The sequence below is a fragment of the Cnephaeus nilssonii genome (assembly GCF_951640355.1).
Source record: "Cnephaeus nilssonii genome assembly, chromosome: X".
In the NCBI taxonomy this organism is placed as follows: Eukaryota; Metazoa; Chordata; class Mammalia; order Chiroptera; family Vespertilionidae; genus Cnephaeus; species Cnephaeus nilssonii.
The window spans coordinates 132,799,597-132,816,958 of NC_137071.1; the positions used below are offsets into that span (position 1 = coordinate 132,799,597).

The window sequence follows — 17,362 nt, forward strand, 5'->3', positions numbered from 1 at the left end:
GCTTGCTTCGTTGCCATGGCAATGAGGCAAGCGTTCCACCCCAGCCATGGAGGGCCCTCAAAGATGGTGGCACCCACAGCCAATAAGGAGGGAATATGCTAATTGACTGCCACACCCTCAAAGATGGCGGAGCCCACAGCCAATAAGGAGGGAATATGCTAATTGACTGCCACACCCTCAAAGATGGCGGCGCCCACAGTCACAAGATGGCGGCCTCCAGTCTCCTTAGCCCCGCCTGGGTGGCAGGCACATGGCAAGGCCGGGCCTGCCCCCAGGAGGGCCCAGCCACTCTGCGTGCCTGCCTCCAGAGTCCCCCAGTCCCCTCAGCCCCCAAGCCACCCAGGGTCAGCTCGAGGCGCAGGCAAGCCTTGGATGGTGGCTGCCTAGGTGCCCAGGGTTGGCTCAAGGTGCAGGCAAGCCTTGGATGGTTGCTGCCCAGCCACCCAGGGCTGCCTGAGGCTCAGGTAACCAGGGCTGGCAGTGGCAGCAGCAGAGGTGTGATGGGGCGTTGCCTTCTCCTGATTGCCGGGTCAACTCCTGCCCCTGAGGGCTCCCGGACTGTGAGAGGGGGCAAGCCGGACTGAGGGACCCCCCTCCAGTGCATGAATTTTCATGCACTGGGCCTCTAGTGTATATATAAAACCCTAATATGCAAATAGACTGAACGGCAGAACAACCGAACAACAGAACAACCAGTCGCTATGCTGTGTGCTGACCAGCACGGGGCACGTGTGGAACATGGCAGGTGTCAGCAGCAGGCGCAGAGTGCAGAACATGGTGGGCATCAGCCGTGGTGGGATGGTGGAGCAAGTGAGCAGGGGCACCAGACCAAGGCAGGGCACCAGTTGCTGTCATCGGGGTGAGCCTTGGTGGTTACTGAAAATTCTTTTCTCCTGCACGCTGCAGTCCCGCCTGGTGCTCACACCTGCTGCTGGCACCGGAGCCACCACTCACACCTGCATCCAGCGTTGGAGCTGCCACTCACACCCACTGCCAGCGCTTGGTGCCAGCTCTGATTGCTAGGTGCCATCACCAGGTGTGAGTGGCAGCTGTTGGCCCGATCACCCCTCAGGGCTTCTCCACCACCCCCTGCTCCTGAGGGGCAATCAGGGCAGCCCAATCACTCCACTCCATCAGCAGGTGTGAGCGGGGCCAGTGCCATCAGCCTGTGGGAGCTGCCGGGTGGCAGGAGTGGGGCTGCCAGCAGAAAGGGGGCTGGGGACCACAGCAGGAGGGCCAGGCAGGGGTGCGGAGGATGGGCTGAGACCCGCCCCTGTGCCCACCGCAACCTCGTGGCCCACACTTCTTTTCAAGGTGCACTGGGCCCCTAGTATATATATATATATATATATATATATATATATATATATATATATATTTCCTAAGCGACCAGCCGACCAGCCAGTAGCTATGATGTGCACTGACCACCACAGGGCAGATGCTCAATGCAGGAGCAGAAAACACAGGCATCATGGAAACATGGAATAGGCTGATGAATCCCAGAGGGAAGGGGGGAGGGGAGAGTGGAAAGAGATTAACCAAAGATCTTATATGCATACTAGAGGCCCGGTGCACAGTTTCGTGCACCAGTGGGGTCCCTTAGCCTGGCCTGCGGGGATTGGGCCAAAACCAGCAGTTCGACATCCCCTGAGGGGTCCCAGATTGAGAGAGGGCAAAGGCCAGGCTGAGGGACCCCACTCATGCATGAATCTGTGCACTGGGCCTCTAGTATACAGAAAAGTTCTGCAAAGTGACACATTAAATTGATAAACACTGGTTACCTGTGGGAATAGTTACTGTTAAGGGGATGGGGGAATGAGATTTTTTACTTTTTTATTTTTCAAACTTCATTCTAGTGACATATATAAATAAGGAGCTTATGTTTATATATTACTTTATCAATAAATATCTTATCTAATAATAGACAAATATGCAAATTGACCGCACCTTCGCTACACCCAAGCCACGCCCACGAGCCAAGTCATGCCCACCAACCAATCAGGATGAGTATGCAAATTACCCCAACAAAGATGGCGGCTAATTTGCATATCAAGACAGCATAGAAAGAAGCCAAGAGCTGCAGAAGGGAGAAAAGCTGTGGAGAAGCAAGCAAGCCGGGGGGGGGGGGGGGAGGAGAAGGGAGGAGCGGAGGCGGGGCCGGGGGAGAAGGGCGGAGCAGAGGCGGGGCCGGGGTAGAAGGGAGGAGCGGAGGCGGGGCCGGGGGAGAAGGAAGGAGAGTGGGCTGGCGGAGAAGGCGCAGCCGGGGAGAAGGGAGGAGTGGAGGCAGGGCCAGGGGAGAAGGGAAAAGCAGGCGGGCTGGTGGAGAAGGGAGGAGCGGAGGCGGGGCCAGGGGAGAAGGGAAAAGCAGGCAGGCCGGGGGAGAAGGGAGGAGCGGAGGCGGGGCCGGGGGAGAAGGAAGGAGAGCGGGCTGGAGGAGAAGGGAGAAAAGCAGGGGGGCTGGTGGAGAACGCGGGGCAGGGGACAAGGGAGGAGAGCAGGCAGGGCGGGGTAGAGTGCAGCAGGAAACCCTATTGCAGGATTTTTCCTGCAACGGGAACGCTAGTCTATTATAATGGCTTAATCCGTTTCTGCACTAAAACAGATTAGTTGCTCTGTTGACAAAATCCCAATGTCCACCTGACTTTTAGGTGTTTCCTCCAGAACAGTTGTTCTCAAAGTGTGACCCTAGAGCAGCATCACTGCATCACCTGGAAACCTGGTAGAAATGTAATTTATTGGGTCCCACCCCTGACCTACTGATTCAGCAACCCTATGGGAGCGGGGTCCTGCCAACTGTGTATTAACACCTTCTCATGTAATGCCTTTCATGAATATCTGAAGGGATTCCCCTGAGAATGCCCTGCAGGCAGTTAGCAAAACTCAACTGGACTTGAGTCCTTAGAAAACATAGTTAAGGACTAGCCTGAAGAACATAATTATGGGGCTTTTCTTAGAGAAGAAAACAGAAGAAACTGCATTCAACAGAAGTAACCTTATGTCTCTAAACACATAAAGTGTAAAGCATTCAGATGCTTCCATTGCTGTGAGAGGGAAAATTTAGCTTCTTTCTTCTGCCTGGCTTTCAAATTCCTCCAATCAGGATAAAAGTGTCTTTCTAAAGGACATAGCTAATCTTTGGGAGAAAATAAATCTCTAGGGCTGTGGTCGGCAAACTGCAGCTCATGAGCCACATGCGGCTCTTTGGCCCCTTGAGTGTGGCTCTTCCACAAAATACCACGGCCCAGGCGAGTCTATTTTGAAGAAGTGGCGTTAGAAGAAGTTTAAGTTTAAAAAATTTGGCTCTCAAAAGAAATTTCAATCGTTGTACTGTTGATATTTGGCTCTGTTGACTAATGAGTTTGCCGACCACTGCTCTAGGGGATACAATCAGTGAGTCCTTCATAGGGAATGTCTGCTCTCCCCAAAGTGAATGAGTGATTAGATTGTTCTGGCCTTTATGAATGGAATTAATGAACCTTCAGAGAGGCATCAATTTTTACCTTCATTGTAACCTGGTAACCTTTGAAAGCCTGGAGCCGCTTTTTCTTCTCCTCTTCTTGTCCCATACTGATCCAAGTATCTGTAATTAATACATTTCCTCCACGAGCTGCTTCCAATGGATCATTCGTCAGCGACAGCTTGGTACTGTTCTAGAATACACAAGCATGTTATTTAAAACTTCATGAGATAAAGAAAGGCAATAATAACTTTATCTATAAGGAACATACCTCCTTGGCATACTGCTCTGCCAACTTGATTATACTGGGATCTGGCTCATAACCCTGCAAGGGGAAGAATTTAACTGTTATTTAGGTAATTCTATTATATATACTTTATTACATATGCATTATATTCCTTTCAACAATAGTCCCACTCTCTTTCCCTTCTTTTTGCTTTAAGTTGTAGCGCAATCATGTTCAGTAGTATGTAATATTTACATCTTGATCAAATCGTAATAGTGCTTTTTGAAATTTAAACAGATAACCAGTTCTCTCATTTTTCTTTTATTGTCTTGACCTCTTTAGTCATAAAGACAGAGTGGGGTTGGGGTTCTTTTTAGCTCTTGGTAGCACTCCTTCTTGTTCCTCTAGTAGCTTATAAGGATCGTATACATAATTCCACAACCTTATGCATTTTTGTCTCAGAGTATTTCCATGAGTTGTTTTTTTTTAAATATATTTTTATTGATTTTAGAGAGGAAGGGAGAGGGAGAAAGAGAAACATCAATGATGAGAGAGAATCATTGATTGACTGCCTCCTGCACATCCCCCACTGGGGATTGAACCTGCAACCCAGGCATGTGCCCTTGGCTGGAATCGAACCTGGGACCTTTCAGTCCCCAGGCTGATGCTCTATCCACTGAGCCAAACCAGCCAGGGCCATGAGTTGTTTGGTGTGTTTTTTTAGTGCTCTTTTGTCTGAAATGCTTTTCCACACCCCCTCCATGTGGATAACAGTTTCACATATTTCCTCAAATATTTTCTCATAAAAACCTTCCCTGATCACCCCAGCTAAATACTAACACCTTATATGCACACCTTATTCTTTTGCACTGACCAACAAGTGTTGTGAGTGTCAGGCACATGCTCTGAAATGGCACTTACACAGTAAGCACACTGTTTTCACTAAAATATATTTGCTTGGGATGGTTTGCTGATAGAAGGATCAGGACTTGAGGGAGGCGAGCAAGGTGCCTAGGACATAAAATATAAGGAGGTGCTCACTGTCAGAGTCGTGCAAGCACAAAATTTGCACTATAAGGTGCCTAGCTTGCACACCCTAGTCTCAACTGTAGGTGAGAGGATATTATTAGAGCAGCTAAAGAACCTCATGCTATTCCAGAACCCATAGGTAGCCCTTCTGCCTCTAATCCTCTCCTTCCAATCTGTTCTGTACATTAAAGCAATAATTGTTTTCTCTGAAGCTTCCAATGTTTACTTTGTTTCTTAAGTCAAAGCTGATTAAGAGTATCAAGGCTCCCCACTAACATCCCCTGCTTCCGTCTGTTTTAAATCTTATCAACATCTTTCGGCAGGAAAGCCAGTCTTATTGGCATTCCTGAACATGTCTTGCTCTTTTCTGCCATCACAGACTTTTACCTTTTGTCCCCTCCTGGGCATCTTCAAAGGAACATATCAGCTCCTCCTTTGTCCAAACTCTCATACACCTTCATCTCTACACCCTCCATGTGAAAGTCTTATCAGTCCAAAAATTAAACTTATTCTCATCTTCCTTCATGCTTCTCATTTTCCTGAATTCTTAGCATTGATTATGAGTTGGATTTTATAAATTCTCAGTATGACATTGTGGTGGAAACTGTGATGTGCCATCCAGATTCCCCTTTGTGAATAAAAGATTTACTTCTCAGCTGCTAGGCGTGCTGTTGAAACATGACTTTCAGCTGTCAGCCTTCTTTGGGCACTGCCTCAGTTGCAGAGAGCTGATGCAACCAAGGTCACATACCTTTCCAGAGCGAGTGACATTCCATGACTGGTTGACAGGAGGATATGAAAACCTCACTCCCTCCTCCCAACTCAGGAGAGCTCTGAACGGCCATCTTAGTTCTAGGACTCTCCATAAGGTCAGCAGAGGCTATTGTTGGGCCTGCATCACAGCTTGGTTTCTCCTTGTGCTCACTCCTGCTTCCTTTTCCTCCCTCCCACAGGTATTGATCTCAAGGGCATGCCCTAATAAATATCCTGCACAATAAACTGTGTCTCAGAGTCTGCTTCCCAGGAATCTCAATCCATGACAGGTATGTTCAAGTTTATTCATTTTGAATTGTGTTGATTTGCATGTGATTGTCTACCATAATTCTTTCATTATAAAAATTCTTGAAGAAAGAAACTATTCAGATATTGATGATGATGGCTACAAAATTTTAGCAGCTTTACTACCCTTCAAATAGCCATAAATTTTGGAGCTTTGTTTATTGGGATTTGGGGAAGGTAATTATAAAGATTTGCTAATTTAGTAACTAATGCTGTGATCATTCATACTAGTAAACATGATAGAGACTTGGCTATTACTTCCTGTGACTCCTGTCCTGAAAATTTAGCCTTCCCTTTGAAGAGCAGATTTCTATATTCCTTAAGTATAAGCATTCTTAGAGAAGGAATCAATAAATACTTAGAGAACCAACAGAGAGGTTTGGAAATTAGAAAAATCACCCAACCTTGCATGCACTGGATCATGACTGAGAATACAAAGTGGAATTCTTTACTCACAGCTCAGCTTTCAAGAGTAAATCACTCATTGGCTTTTACATAAATCTTAAAACCAGAGGAAGTAGGTGATTAACAAACTCAGTGTGGTCTAAATATTCACTTAGAACGATGTTAAAATCATTACCATCAATAGTTTATGGAGCAATTTTACAATCAAGGACAAAATTATGTTTTCTTGAACATGTAAATTATCCTTGGTTGAAGAATGGGAAATAGATTAATTATGGCTTAGAAACTTTTTAATGCTTCTTAAATTTACAATAAATATCCTAGCTCTATCTTTAAAGGAAATAGGTCTACTTATAAATTGCTGGAACAACTTATACACTATCAGACTTTGCAAAAGACATCTTAAAACTCATTCCCACCAAGAATTAGGCAAGTTTTAGTACTCTTTATCATGTAAATGAGTTTCTGCATAAGAACAATACTGAAATTGCTCTGTAATATTGGAATTTTTTTCTTTGATGAGATGAAAACATCTTGAACATGCAATAAAGTGTTTAAATCATATTTCTACAACAAAATAAATCCTTTCCAAAAACACCTTATAACAAGGAACAATTATTGTTATTGTATGTTTTATCTGTAAAAACTAAATGCTGTAATAGTTATTAATACAAACTAGATTTGTAAAGAGAGTGATGCTGAACAAAAGAGAATTATCTGTTGTGAGAGTTATCTCTCTGAGTGCCCAAAGTTTACTGTAATAGGGTGGCTTCCAATATATGCTATTGCCTAGGCCTGCTTTTCTTCTATGGCAAGTAGGTGGAATAGTGTCCTCCAAAAAATTCATTGCCACCCAGATTCTAAGAATATGACCTTATTCAGAAGTAGGGTCTTTTCAGGTGTTATTAGTTAAGATGAGGTCATGCTAGATCAGGGTGGGCATAAACTTAATATGACTGCTATCTTCATAAAGAGGGACATTTGTAAACAAATAAAAAGCAAGGAATACCTGGGGCAGTGATGGGCAACCTTTTGAGCTTGGTGTGTCAGACTCCGCCAAAAAACTGAGCATAACTCGGGTAGTGTGTCAATTTGAGGAAAAAACATTATTTCGCAAATGTTTCATCCTCAGGAGCAGCAAATGTTTCATCCTCAGCATGCAGCCGCCTCAGCGGCCGCGTGTCATAGCTTTGCCATCACTGACCTAGGGCCACCAGAAGTGGGAAGAGACAAGGAAGGATCCTTTCCTAGAGGCTTCAAAGGGAGTGTAGCCCTACCAAACACCTTGATTTTAGACTTCTAGTCTCTAGAATGAATAAGGAAACAATAAATTTCTGTTCTTTTAAGCCACCCAAGTTGTGGTAATTTGTTAACAACTGCAGATTAAGGCAGCAGGGTGTGTTGACTCAAACTGGTCCAGCAAGAGCACCTGTGGGATCAAGCTGAAGTTCTCTTCTGTGAGGCAGTGCCTGACATGGCACTAGGGTTACCAAATTATCCTAGTTTGCCTGGTATTCTCCCAGTTTTTAGCACTGATAGTCCCATGTCCCCAGAAATCCCTACTCCTGGGCAAACCAGGATGGTTGATCACTGTAAATAGCATTCTTGCTTAGATTCTTCCCTTTCTCTATTCTGCTCCCCCTGTCCTCCTACAGGTTTTTTTTTAAGGAGTAAATCCTTAATAAATAACTTCATCTCATCATTTATGCATTTTACCACCTCATATCATCACAAGAAGGGGGAGGACAGTACAATAAGATATTTAGAGTGAGAGAAAGATATCACATTCACATAACTTTTATTACATTATGTTGTTATAATTGTTCTATTCTATTATTAGTTACTAGAGGCCTGATGCACAAAGATTCGTGCAAGAATGGGCCTTCCTTCCCCTGGCTGCTGGCACCGCCTTCACTCAGGCCAGAGCTGCCTTTTCGCTCTGGCCCAGAGTCGCCTTTCCGCCTTCCCATGCTGCCCAGAGGCCCAGAGTGGCTGAGATGGTGTGGAATGCCTGCTTCCCACCCCACCCCTGGCCGCTCGGCACCTGCGTATGCAAACCGCCATCTTTGTTGGGTTAATTTGCATATTCACTCCTGATTGGCTGGTGGGCATCATGAAGGTATGGTCCATTTGCATCTTATTCTTTTATTAGTGTAGATTGTTTTTAATCTCTGACTGAGACTAATTTATAAATTAAACTTTATCATAGATATGTATGTATGTATGTATGTATGTATAGGAAAAATATAGTGTTTAAAGAATTCAGTTCTTTCTGTGGTGCCAAGCATCCACTGAGAATCTTGGAACATATCTCCCACAGATAACGGGGAATTACTGTATTAGAAAAATGATAGCATTCTAGCCATGCCTTGTGAATTCTACACTGTCTGAATTGTATTGCTTTCTTCATCCTTTGTGGTAGCAATGCACAAGGATACCAGTCATCAGAATGGCTGGTTTCAGGGCATTTGAGTAGATAATTCAGACATGCTTTTACAGAGTCATAGGATGAAAGGCATCAGCCAAGACTGTTTCTCATTGTAGAGATGGGAAATTGGGCACCCAAGAAGCCAAATAGCTATAACAGGTGGGCTAGTAACATAACCTAAATTTTATGGCCTCACCTGTGCTCTTGAATGGAAGAGAGGTTTGTTTTCCCTGGGTAATTGCATCTGGGGATGATTTAAGGTGGGGGGTAGTTTCAAGGCAGAAAGTTTCCCTACCTTTGGAGTAGCTGCCTGAATGTGCATTCCGAATTTGGCTGCACTCATCATTATGGAGTGCAGGATGTTGTTCCCATCCCCAATCCAGCTGAGGGTAAGGCCTTTCAGAGAGCCATAGTGTTCCTAAAAGGCAAGGGATGGAGAAGATTATACCTGGGAAGAAATTAACTTATATGAAACAATTATTATGGTTAAAATTAAAAATAACATTCTTCACCCCAATTTTAATGCTTTGTTGGAATGATTCAACTATTTTTGCATTATACCAAGCAATTAAATAATATGAATGTGTAATCACCAAAAAATAGCAAAATGTCCTAATATCTTAAATCAAGACATCATATGAACTCATATGAATACTCATATTTTCAAACTTTTCAAATCTGAATATTTGATGCATTCATTCATTCATTCAACAAATTAAGCATCATCCATGTCTATTTTCCTTGGCCCTATAGATATAACAATGAATAAAGGAGAAAAAAAATCACTGCCTTATGGAGCTTACATTTGCTGGTATAAGAAAGGGGAAATACAATGTATCTAGAAGAGTGTAACATGGTAGTTGAGTATGTTTTCATGTATGTAAAGTTGGAAAACATGCTCATTATTAATCTTAATTGTTTACACATATGGACATGTGTAGCTAAAGTATAAACACATGCCTTGAAATAATAAATATAGACATCAGGATAATAATTTCCTTGTATGGTGGGAGGAAATGAGATAGGAAGAGTTAAACAGTCAGCTGATTTAGATTCCATCTATACTAATAAAAGCCTAGGTGGCCCTTGCGCCCTCACATGACGCACTCATGTCATCACAAGATGGCCACCCCATGTTGTCACAAGATGGTTACCACAATATGGCCACCCCCAGATGGCTGCCACAAGATGGCTGGCAGGGGAGGGCAGTTGGGGGCAACCGGGCCAGCAGGGGAGTGGTTAGGCATTGATCAGGCTGGCAGGGGAGTGGTTAGGGGCCACTCAGTCTGGCAGGCAGAAGCGGTTAGGTGCAATCAGGCAGGCAGGCAAGTGGTTAGGAGCCAGCAGTATTGGATTGTGAGAGGGATGTCCGACTGCCGGTTTAGGCCCGATCCCTGTGGACCTAAACCAGCAGTCGGTCATCCCTGAGGGGTCCCGGATTGGAGAGGGTGCAGGCTGGGCTGAGGGACACCCCCTCCAGTGCATGAATTTCATGCACCAGGCCTCTAGTGCTCTTAATAAGCTGCTATTTACTCATTCAGCTCTCACTTTGAGGATCTCCTATATGAAGGTATTGCACCAGGTCATGCAGGGGACAATATGATGAATAGGACATCTCACTATCTCTCAATGAATTTTTAATCTAGTAATGATAAAGCCCCAGGGTGAAGCATTCAATTTTCTGGCATATATGTAAATCCACATTCACAAATAGCCATTTGGTATCTAACATCGTTATATCATCCTTTCTGCATGAATCTTATCCACATCACCAATGAGTTTCATTTTTAGTTTAACTTCACATTTACATGTGCATAGCTTATTCAAATGAGGAGGAATATGGACCTATCCAGTTTTCCCTGTTTCCCCAGAATAATCCATAGACATAGAAACCATGATTTTTAGGATTCCCAGTTGCAAAGCAATGTAGAATGGCTGTGGCAAAACAAATGGGATAAATCTTTTAAAGTTATTCAAGTTCCTAAATTGGGGGTACGTGGCTAAATTTGAGCCTCAATTCTATGTATTCTGCATGTCCTTAACTCCAATCTTAACCAGTTTATTAAAATGATAGAAATAGCCTTCTTCTCAGAAAGTGATTTCATAATTGTCTATTTTGAATATTGAAAGCACACTCCATCAGTTTTCACTCCCAAGCCACACAGCCTCATGTATGGAGGATTACATAAAGTTTTTCTGTTCGGTATGTTCCAGCATTCACTATTCATCCATTGTGTTAGATATGGCACCAAAAAGCAAAAGGATTGAAAGAACACGGGATAAGAGAAGGGCTAAAAGAAGTTGGGAATCAGGTTGAGAACAAAAGGCTCTTATAATATGTTTTTAACAATGCCCTATTCCTTGAATATATAGTATACAAACATGCTATAATTCATTACCAAGATTATATTTGAAAACAAAACACCAATACCATGATAGAAATGTTTCTACTTAGAGCTAGTCAAGAATAATTTATTGATATTGCTCTTGTATAAGGCAAGGAAGTAAGCCAACCTGGAGCGTGAGGTAGTCAGCCAGGATCTGGATAGGATGGTACAAATCTGACAGCCCATTGACAATGGGGATGGATGCTTCTTTAGCCAGGATGTCCAGATCTGATTGTTTATACACTCGAGCCAACACTGCATCTGTCATGCTAGATAAGACACTGCAGCAAACCAAGAAAAGATCATCTAAGTTAATTATGCTTAATAGTTCCTTTATTAATACAGAATCTTAAACAGTAATAATAAATGCTAATAAATTAGAAGTTTTAACTAAGTTACAACTACCCATCACCACAACAGATTTAAAAGATAATATTAAATGTGTAGTCATTACAGAAGCCAGATATTGTTCCACTGATATCTTAAATAGTGATCACTAATTTTACTATTTTTTAGAGATAAGGAATCAATTGTGGGACTTGCAGTCATAATGATGAATTATCTATACTAATAAAAGCGTAATATGCTAATTAGACTGGGAGACCTTCCAGGAGACCTTCCAGACATCCTTCCGGACAAAGCCATGGTGGCAGGGCCAAGGCAGTGGCGGTTAGGGGTGATAAGGCCAGGAGGGGAGGGCAGTTGGGAGTGATCAGGGTGTCAGGGGGGCAGTTGGAGCAAGCAGGCTGGCAGTGGAGGGCAGTTGGTGGTGAGCAGGTTGGTGGAGGGCAGTTGGGGGCGAGCAGGCTGGCAGGCAGAGTGGTTAGGGGCGATCAGGCAGGTAGGCAGGCAGGTGAGCAGTTAGGAGCCAGCAGTCCCAGATTGTGAGAGGGATGTCCAACTGCAGGGATCAGGCCTAAACTGGCAGTCGGACATCCCCCAAAGGGTCCCACATTGAAGAGAGTGCAGGCGGGCTGAGGGACACCCCCCCCCCCGTGCACGAATTTTGTGCACTGGGCCACTAGTCTATATATATAAAAGCATAATATGCAAATAGACCAGACAGTGGAATGACCAATTGCTAGGACACACACTGACCACCAGGGGGCAGATGCTCAATGCAGGAGCTGCCCCCAGCCTGCAGGCCCCGATCACCTGATGGGGAATGGGGAACCGGGGGTGAGTGGCAACAGACACTGGCAGCACCAGGCCAAGGTGGGTGCGAGCGAGTGGGGCCTTGATCACCCCACTGGTCGCCCCACACACAGAGGGCAACTGGCGTTGGTGGTGGGGGCAGAGCCAGCTGCCAGCAGCTGGGGAAGATTGGCCCTGATCACAGGCCAGGCCTAGGGACCCTACCTGTTCACGAATTTCATGCACCGGGCCTCTAGTAATTAATAAGTAGCAGTTGGCAAAGTTAACAGAGAAAATACCCAAAAGAAGTTATACAAAGAAATATTAATGACCTGTCATGAAGCTAAGTTTCTTTTGCACTATCCCACAGACAAATATACATTTTCACTATCAAATTGAAAGTACCAGTGTGGTAGCCATGGAGGTGCACACACAGATTGCCTTACAAGAGAGAACCTTCTAGGAGGAGTGACATTAGCTAACAGCCCCTAGATGCTGTAACTTCAGAATGCACTGCAGCATTCCTGCCGAGGCCCCACTTTCCCCAGGCTATTCCCACCCACTATCTAAATGCTCTGAACTATCTAAGCACCACCCCCTCACCCACCCACCAAAAATCAAGTGATGGCAACCTAGAAAGACAGAAGACTTTGTCCATAATGTCATTGGCAGGGAGTGTTTTCCAGTTCAATTGAAGGAAAAAGAGCATCTCAAATCCTAAAAAAATGAATAATCTACTCCCTTACATAAGGCGCCCTCCTTAGAATAATCAGCAACTCTGACCTATTGGACACCCCAATGGTTCACAAACTACTAAGCTCCTGAAATAGGATAGAGTCTGTGTCTTTTTACTCTTACCTAGTTTCCCAAGTAACTCAGATAACCTTCCAAAGTTAGAGAACCACTGTCCTAAGGTATAGGGTAATATGTTAAAAGAATTTTAAAATTTTACTTCTTTCTTCAAGTTCTTAATAAAAATTCCCTTCTCAGTTCAGATACTGATGCTTCATACTATAGAATGCATGTTTTTAACTTTATTATAGGAAAGTAATGTGGATGGAAGTAGATAGCTGAAAAACAGGAGATGCTAGGGGACCAACTGGAGAAATCAATGCTCTATATACATGAGATTGTCCCGAACCTCCTAGAACAGAGATCCTCATATTGGGTGCATATTGGTATCATCAACAGAGCTGTAAAAAAAATCCTGATGCCATATTCTGCCTTTTGGAGGGTTAAATCAGAAGCTATGGTGAAGGATTCACATCAATATTTTTAAAGCTCCCCAAGTTATTCCAATGTAAAGACAAAGCTGAAAGGGGTTACTCTAATGCTGAATGGAACAATGGGTCAATGTAGAGGAAGAAATTCTTAGTAACTGAAATTACATACTATAAGAAAAGTAAGGCATAACAACATGATGTGTTTTACTGAAAAGTATGAGATCTTATACACTTATAAAAGAAGTACTGTATTTTCCTTTCATCTCAGTCACTACCAACAAAAATCCCATTGAAGCCACAATACCTATAATCTTTTACCCCAACACTTGTAAGCATCTCCTAGTGCCCAGATTTTGATCTTAATACTGTTCTATAAGAAAAACCAACAACCCAGAAACCATTAGAAGATATTCAATTCCAAGTCCTTGGGCAGGATAAAATCAGTATAGGTCTGTAACACCCTGTTGCTGCCAGAAGCAAAAGTAATTTTTAAAATGGCAGGGGCAATTCTAAAAGGTAAAAAGAATCAACTTAAATGGAATCCCATTATCAAGTTGTGATCATTAAATGAAACAAGGTTTGGCTGTAAAAGGTCATGTTATTCATAAGAAAATAGTAACTATAAATTTACAAAAATATAATTCTAATATCAAAGAAGGAAGACTATTACCATGCACATTTAGATTTATTTTCTTAATGTACGAAAGTGTTTATATATAACTATCCTATATAATAAAAACCTAATATGCTAAGTGTCCGGTCGTTCGGTCGTCCGTTCAACCAATCAAAGTGTAATATGCTAATGATATGCTAAGGCTGCTCAACCGCTTGCTATGACATTCACTGACTACCAGGGGGCAGACAGTCGACTGGGAGGTTAGCTTGCTGTTGGGGTCTGGCCAATCAGGACTGAGCAAGGAGTGGGCCTAAGCCGTCAGTCAGACATCCCCTGAGGGCTCCCGAACTGCGAGAGGATGTAGGCTGGGCTGAGAGACACCTCCCCCTCCGAATGCATGAATTTCATGCACTGGGCCTCTAGTATAAATATAGATATTTTGGGAGTTTTTGTTAAATATATTTCTGTTCATCAATTATGAATGTATACCATTTTTAATCTGTGTAAACCACAAAGAATTAATATAACTTATAAGTCAAAGAGTCCTAGAAATAGTAGAAACTACCATAGGTCGATAGTCCCCACCAACATTTGTGGTCTTATATAAAGTGAAGTACAAGAGGAGTCCAGCAGTTAACTAGTACCAGTTGCCATATATAATTTACAATCACAAAGATAATATAGCCATTCATTCCAAAATTATAACTTAGTTAACTGTCCTGAAGAAGAAATCTAAATTTTCAAACTCACTTTGCTATGTCTTTGGGCATCAAACTTCTTGATAACACAACTCAGTATAACAGAATATCAATAAATATTTAAATATTTAAATATTTAAATTAGTCCAGGTTAATATATCATGAAAATATTACAATGTATCATGTACTGCCACAGATTAAAACAAAAACAAATGAAAGAATACCTCATCTTTTCATTTCTTTTGAAAACTCAGAATTTATATGAAAAACAGGAATAAGGACCCTGTGGTAGACAGAATAAATCCCCTCCCCAAAGATGTACATGTCCTAATCCCCAGAACCTATGAATATGTTACCTTACATGGCAAAAGGAATTTTACAGATGTGATTAAATTAAGGGTCTTGAGATAGAGAGATTATCGTGGGGTGGGCCCAATATAATTACAAGGGTCCTTAAAAGAGAAAGGTAAAAAATGAGAGCAGATGCTAGCTAGGAACATAGCCCTATGGGTTCATTTTAGACCTCTGTCCTCCAGAAGTTTGTAAGATAATATACTTATGTTGTTTTAAGTCACTAATTTTCTGGTAATTTGTTAAAACAGCAATCACAAATCAATATAGAGCCCATGATAAAAAGTGAAAACTATGTGATAAAAATATATTCAGCTTAGTGGCCAGCAGCTTGAGTTTAATTCATCTTGAACTTAGGAACCAATTCCCAAAACCCAATCAAAATTTAAGTGGTCAGCAATGCATTTAACTTGCATTCCTTGCCTACAGAGATTATTATTTTTTCTTTCAGTCTGGTAAAATTACATATATAAACCCTGGAAATGTATAAAAATAGTCTCTTGTGGAATTCCAAAAAAACCAGCAGTGTATAGAAATTTAAATTCCAGAACCATGCAAGGATAAGAATAAAAGTAGGGATAAGAATGTAAAACAATATTAAATCTATATTAAGTGTTGTGCCCAGTTTTGTTTAAAATTAATCAGCTCTGTAATCAACGTGATATTTTGTTTGTATCTTTTCCTTTTTTAAATGTTTAGAGCATTCAAGGAAATCTGAAATACTAGGCTTGTGATTGAGTTAAATGTTAAGCATTTGATTAAATTTGCAAACAGTGTTTAAATGGCTAAGGAGACTTGTTTTGCTCATTTAATATGTATTTTATTTATTGGCTGGATAAGTAGTATGGGAATGTTTAAAGAAGTCATTCTGAAACTTTAGCATACATCAGAATCACCAGGAGGGCTAATTAGAATATAGCCAGTTGTATTTCTGATTCAATACGTGTGGTTTGGGGCCCAAAAGAATTTGCATTTCTAACAGCTGCTACTTACGCTGCTGGTTTGGGAGGCACACTTTAAAAAACACAGGAATATTTGCTATTTTATGTTTAGAGATAGATTATGTTAAGGAATGCTAAATGTTTGATAAATTCATAAGATTGACAGATTGGACTGTAAATAAAAAATACAGAGTAGGGACCACAACTAAACTTGATAGAAAATACCACTGAAGGTGAAGGTGTAGAGGTATCAGTGATGTGGTTGTTTTCACATTGGAATCACTCAGGAAAACAGAGATATTAAAAACCTTTAAATAGATCATTAGTTCATATTTTGTCAATGATGTTGATTTCTACTTTATGTTTAAAGTTGATATAGATCATGGAGAAATCACCATTCTTATTTTTCTTCTTCCAGGCTACTAAACATCTTTAAATATAAAAAGCCTTTTCACTGGAAAAAATGACAAACCTGTAAATAGAGCTGGACTTATAGGCACATTAACTGTAATTTGGGCTTTCTATACCTCTACATCAATTTAAAACCCCTCTTTAAACATTTTAAGAGCTGTGTTATATGTGCTACAAATGAAAGGTTGACAAGTTAAAAATACTCTCCAGCTCTGTAATGACTTCATTTGGTCTCTTTTGTTCCCATTGAATATGTAGAATTCTGTTTGCCTTGCAGTGAATTCTTGAAACTTTACAGGCAATCTTAGGTAGCTGTCCACAATGGTAGCAAAACAGCTTTTGCAAAATCCAAATTATCAAATTTGAAGTTTCTCACATATATTAGTTTCCTTTGGATGTTTAAAAGCCAATATTAGGATTAAAAAATAATTGACAAGTTAATAATTTATTCAACTAATTTTTTCTAAGCAGCAGCAAAAGAGATGATAGGGGGAATAGAACACATTTTAAACATTTAGACTTTAAATGGAAAGATGGCTCAAGAGATAAAATGTTAACACTAATTATTTCTAGATGATGGCAGTATTGGTGGTTCTATCTATATTTTGAAAATACCTTTTAGTAGTTTCTACCAAAAAAAATATTATTGCAATAACCAGAAAAAGCATATTATTCAAAAAAACATACTTTTGATAGTAATTGAAAATGAACTAGGACTTCTTAGAGCAATGGCTAATTCTTGGCCTTGGTAAAGAAATGTGTGAGATGGGCTTGGAATATTTTGCCAAGGGAACTATCAAAGACTAATATAGTTATATGAAAATGACTCAATAGCCAACTTGAAGACAGAACACCTTGGCTAAATATGGGACAATTTGAGTATCAACAATAATAACTACAACTAAATGAAACCTTAAATATTTAAAATGCATGCATTCAGCCAGCATAGCTCAGTGGTTGAGCATTGACCTATGAACCAGGAGGTTATGGTTCCATT

At 41.6% G+C, this 17,362-nt stretch overlaps 1 protein-coding gene across 1 annotated transcript in view; it reads right to left on the reverse strand.

Annotated features, from left to right (window-relative positions):
• The window catches only part of OTC (ornithine transcarbamylase), a 57,586-nt gene that overhangs the window by 10,941 nt on the left and 29,283 nt on the right, over positions 1-17,362 (reverse strand). Inside the window, exons 5-8 of the mRNA XM_079765490.1 lie at positions 11,119-11,272; positions 8,900-9,022; positions 3,729-3,782; positions 3,501-3,650 (exon numbers count right to left, since the gene is read on the reverse strand). Of these exons, the coding sequence (XP_079621616.1) occupies positions 3,501-3,650; positions 3,729-3,782; positions 8,900-9,022; positions 11,119-11,272 (481 nt within the window). The remainder of the gene's footprint in view (positions 1-3,500; positions 3,651-3,728; positions 3,783-8,899; positions 9,023-11,118; positions 11,273-17,362) is intronic.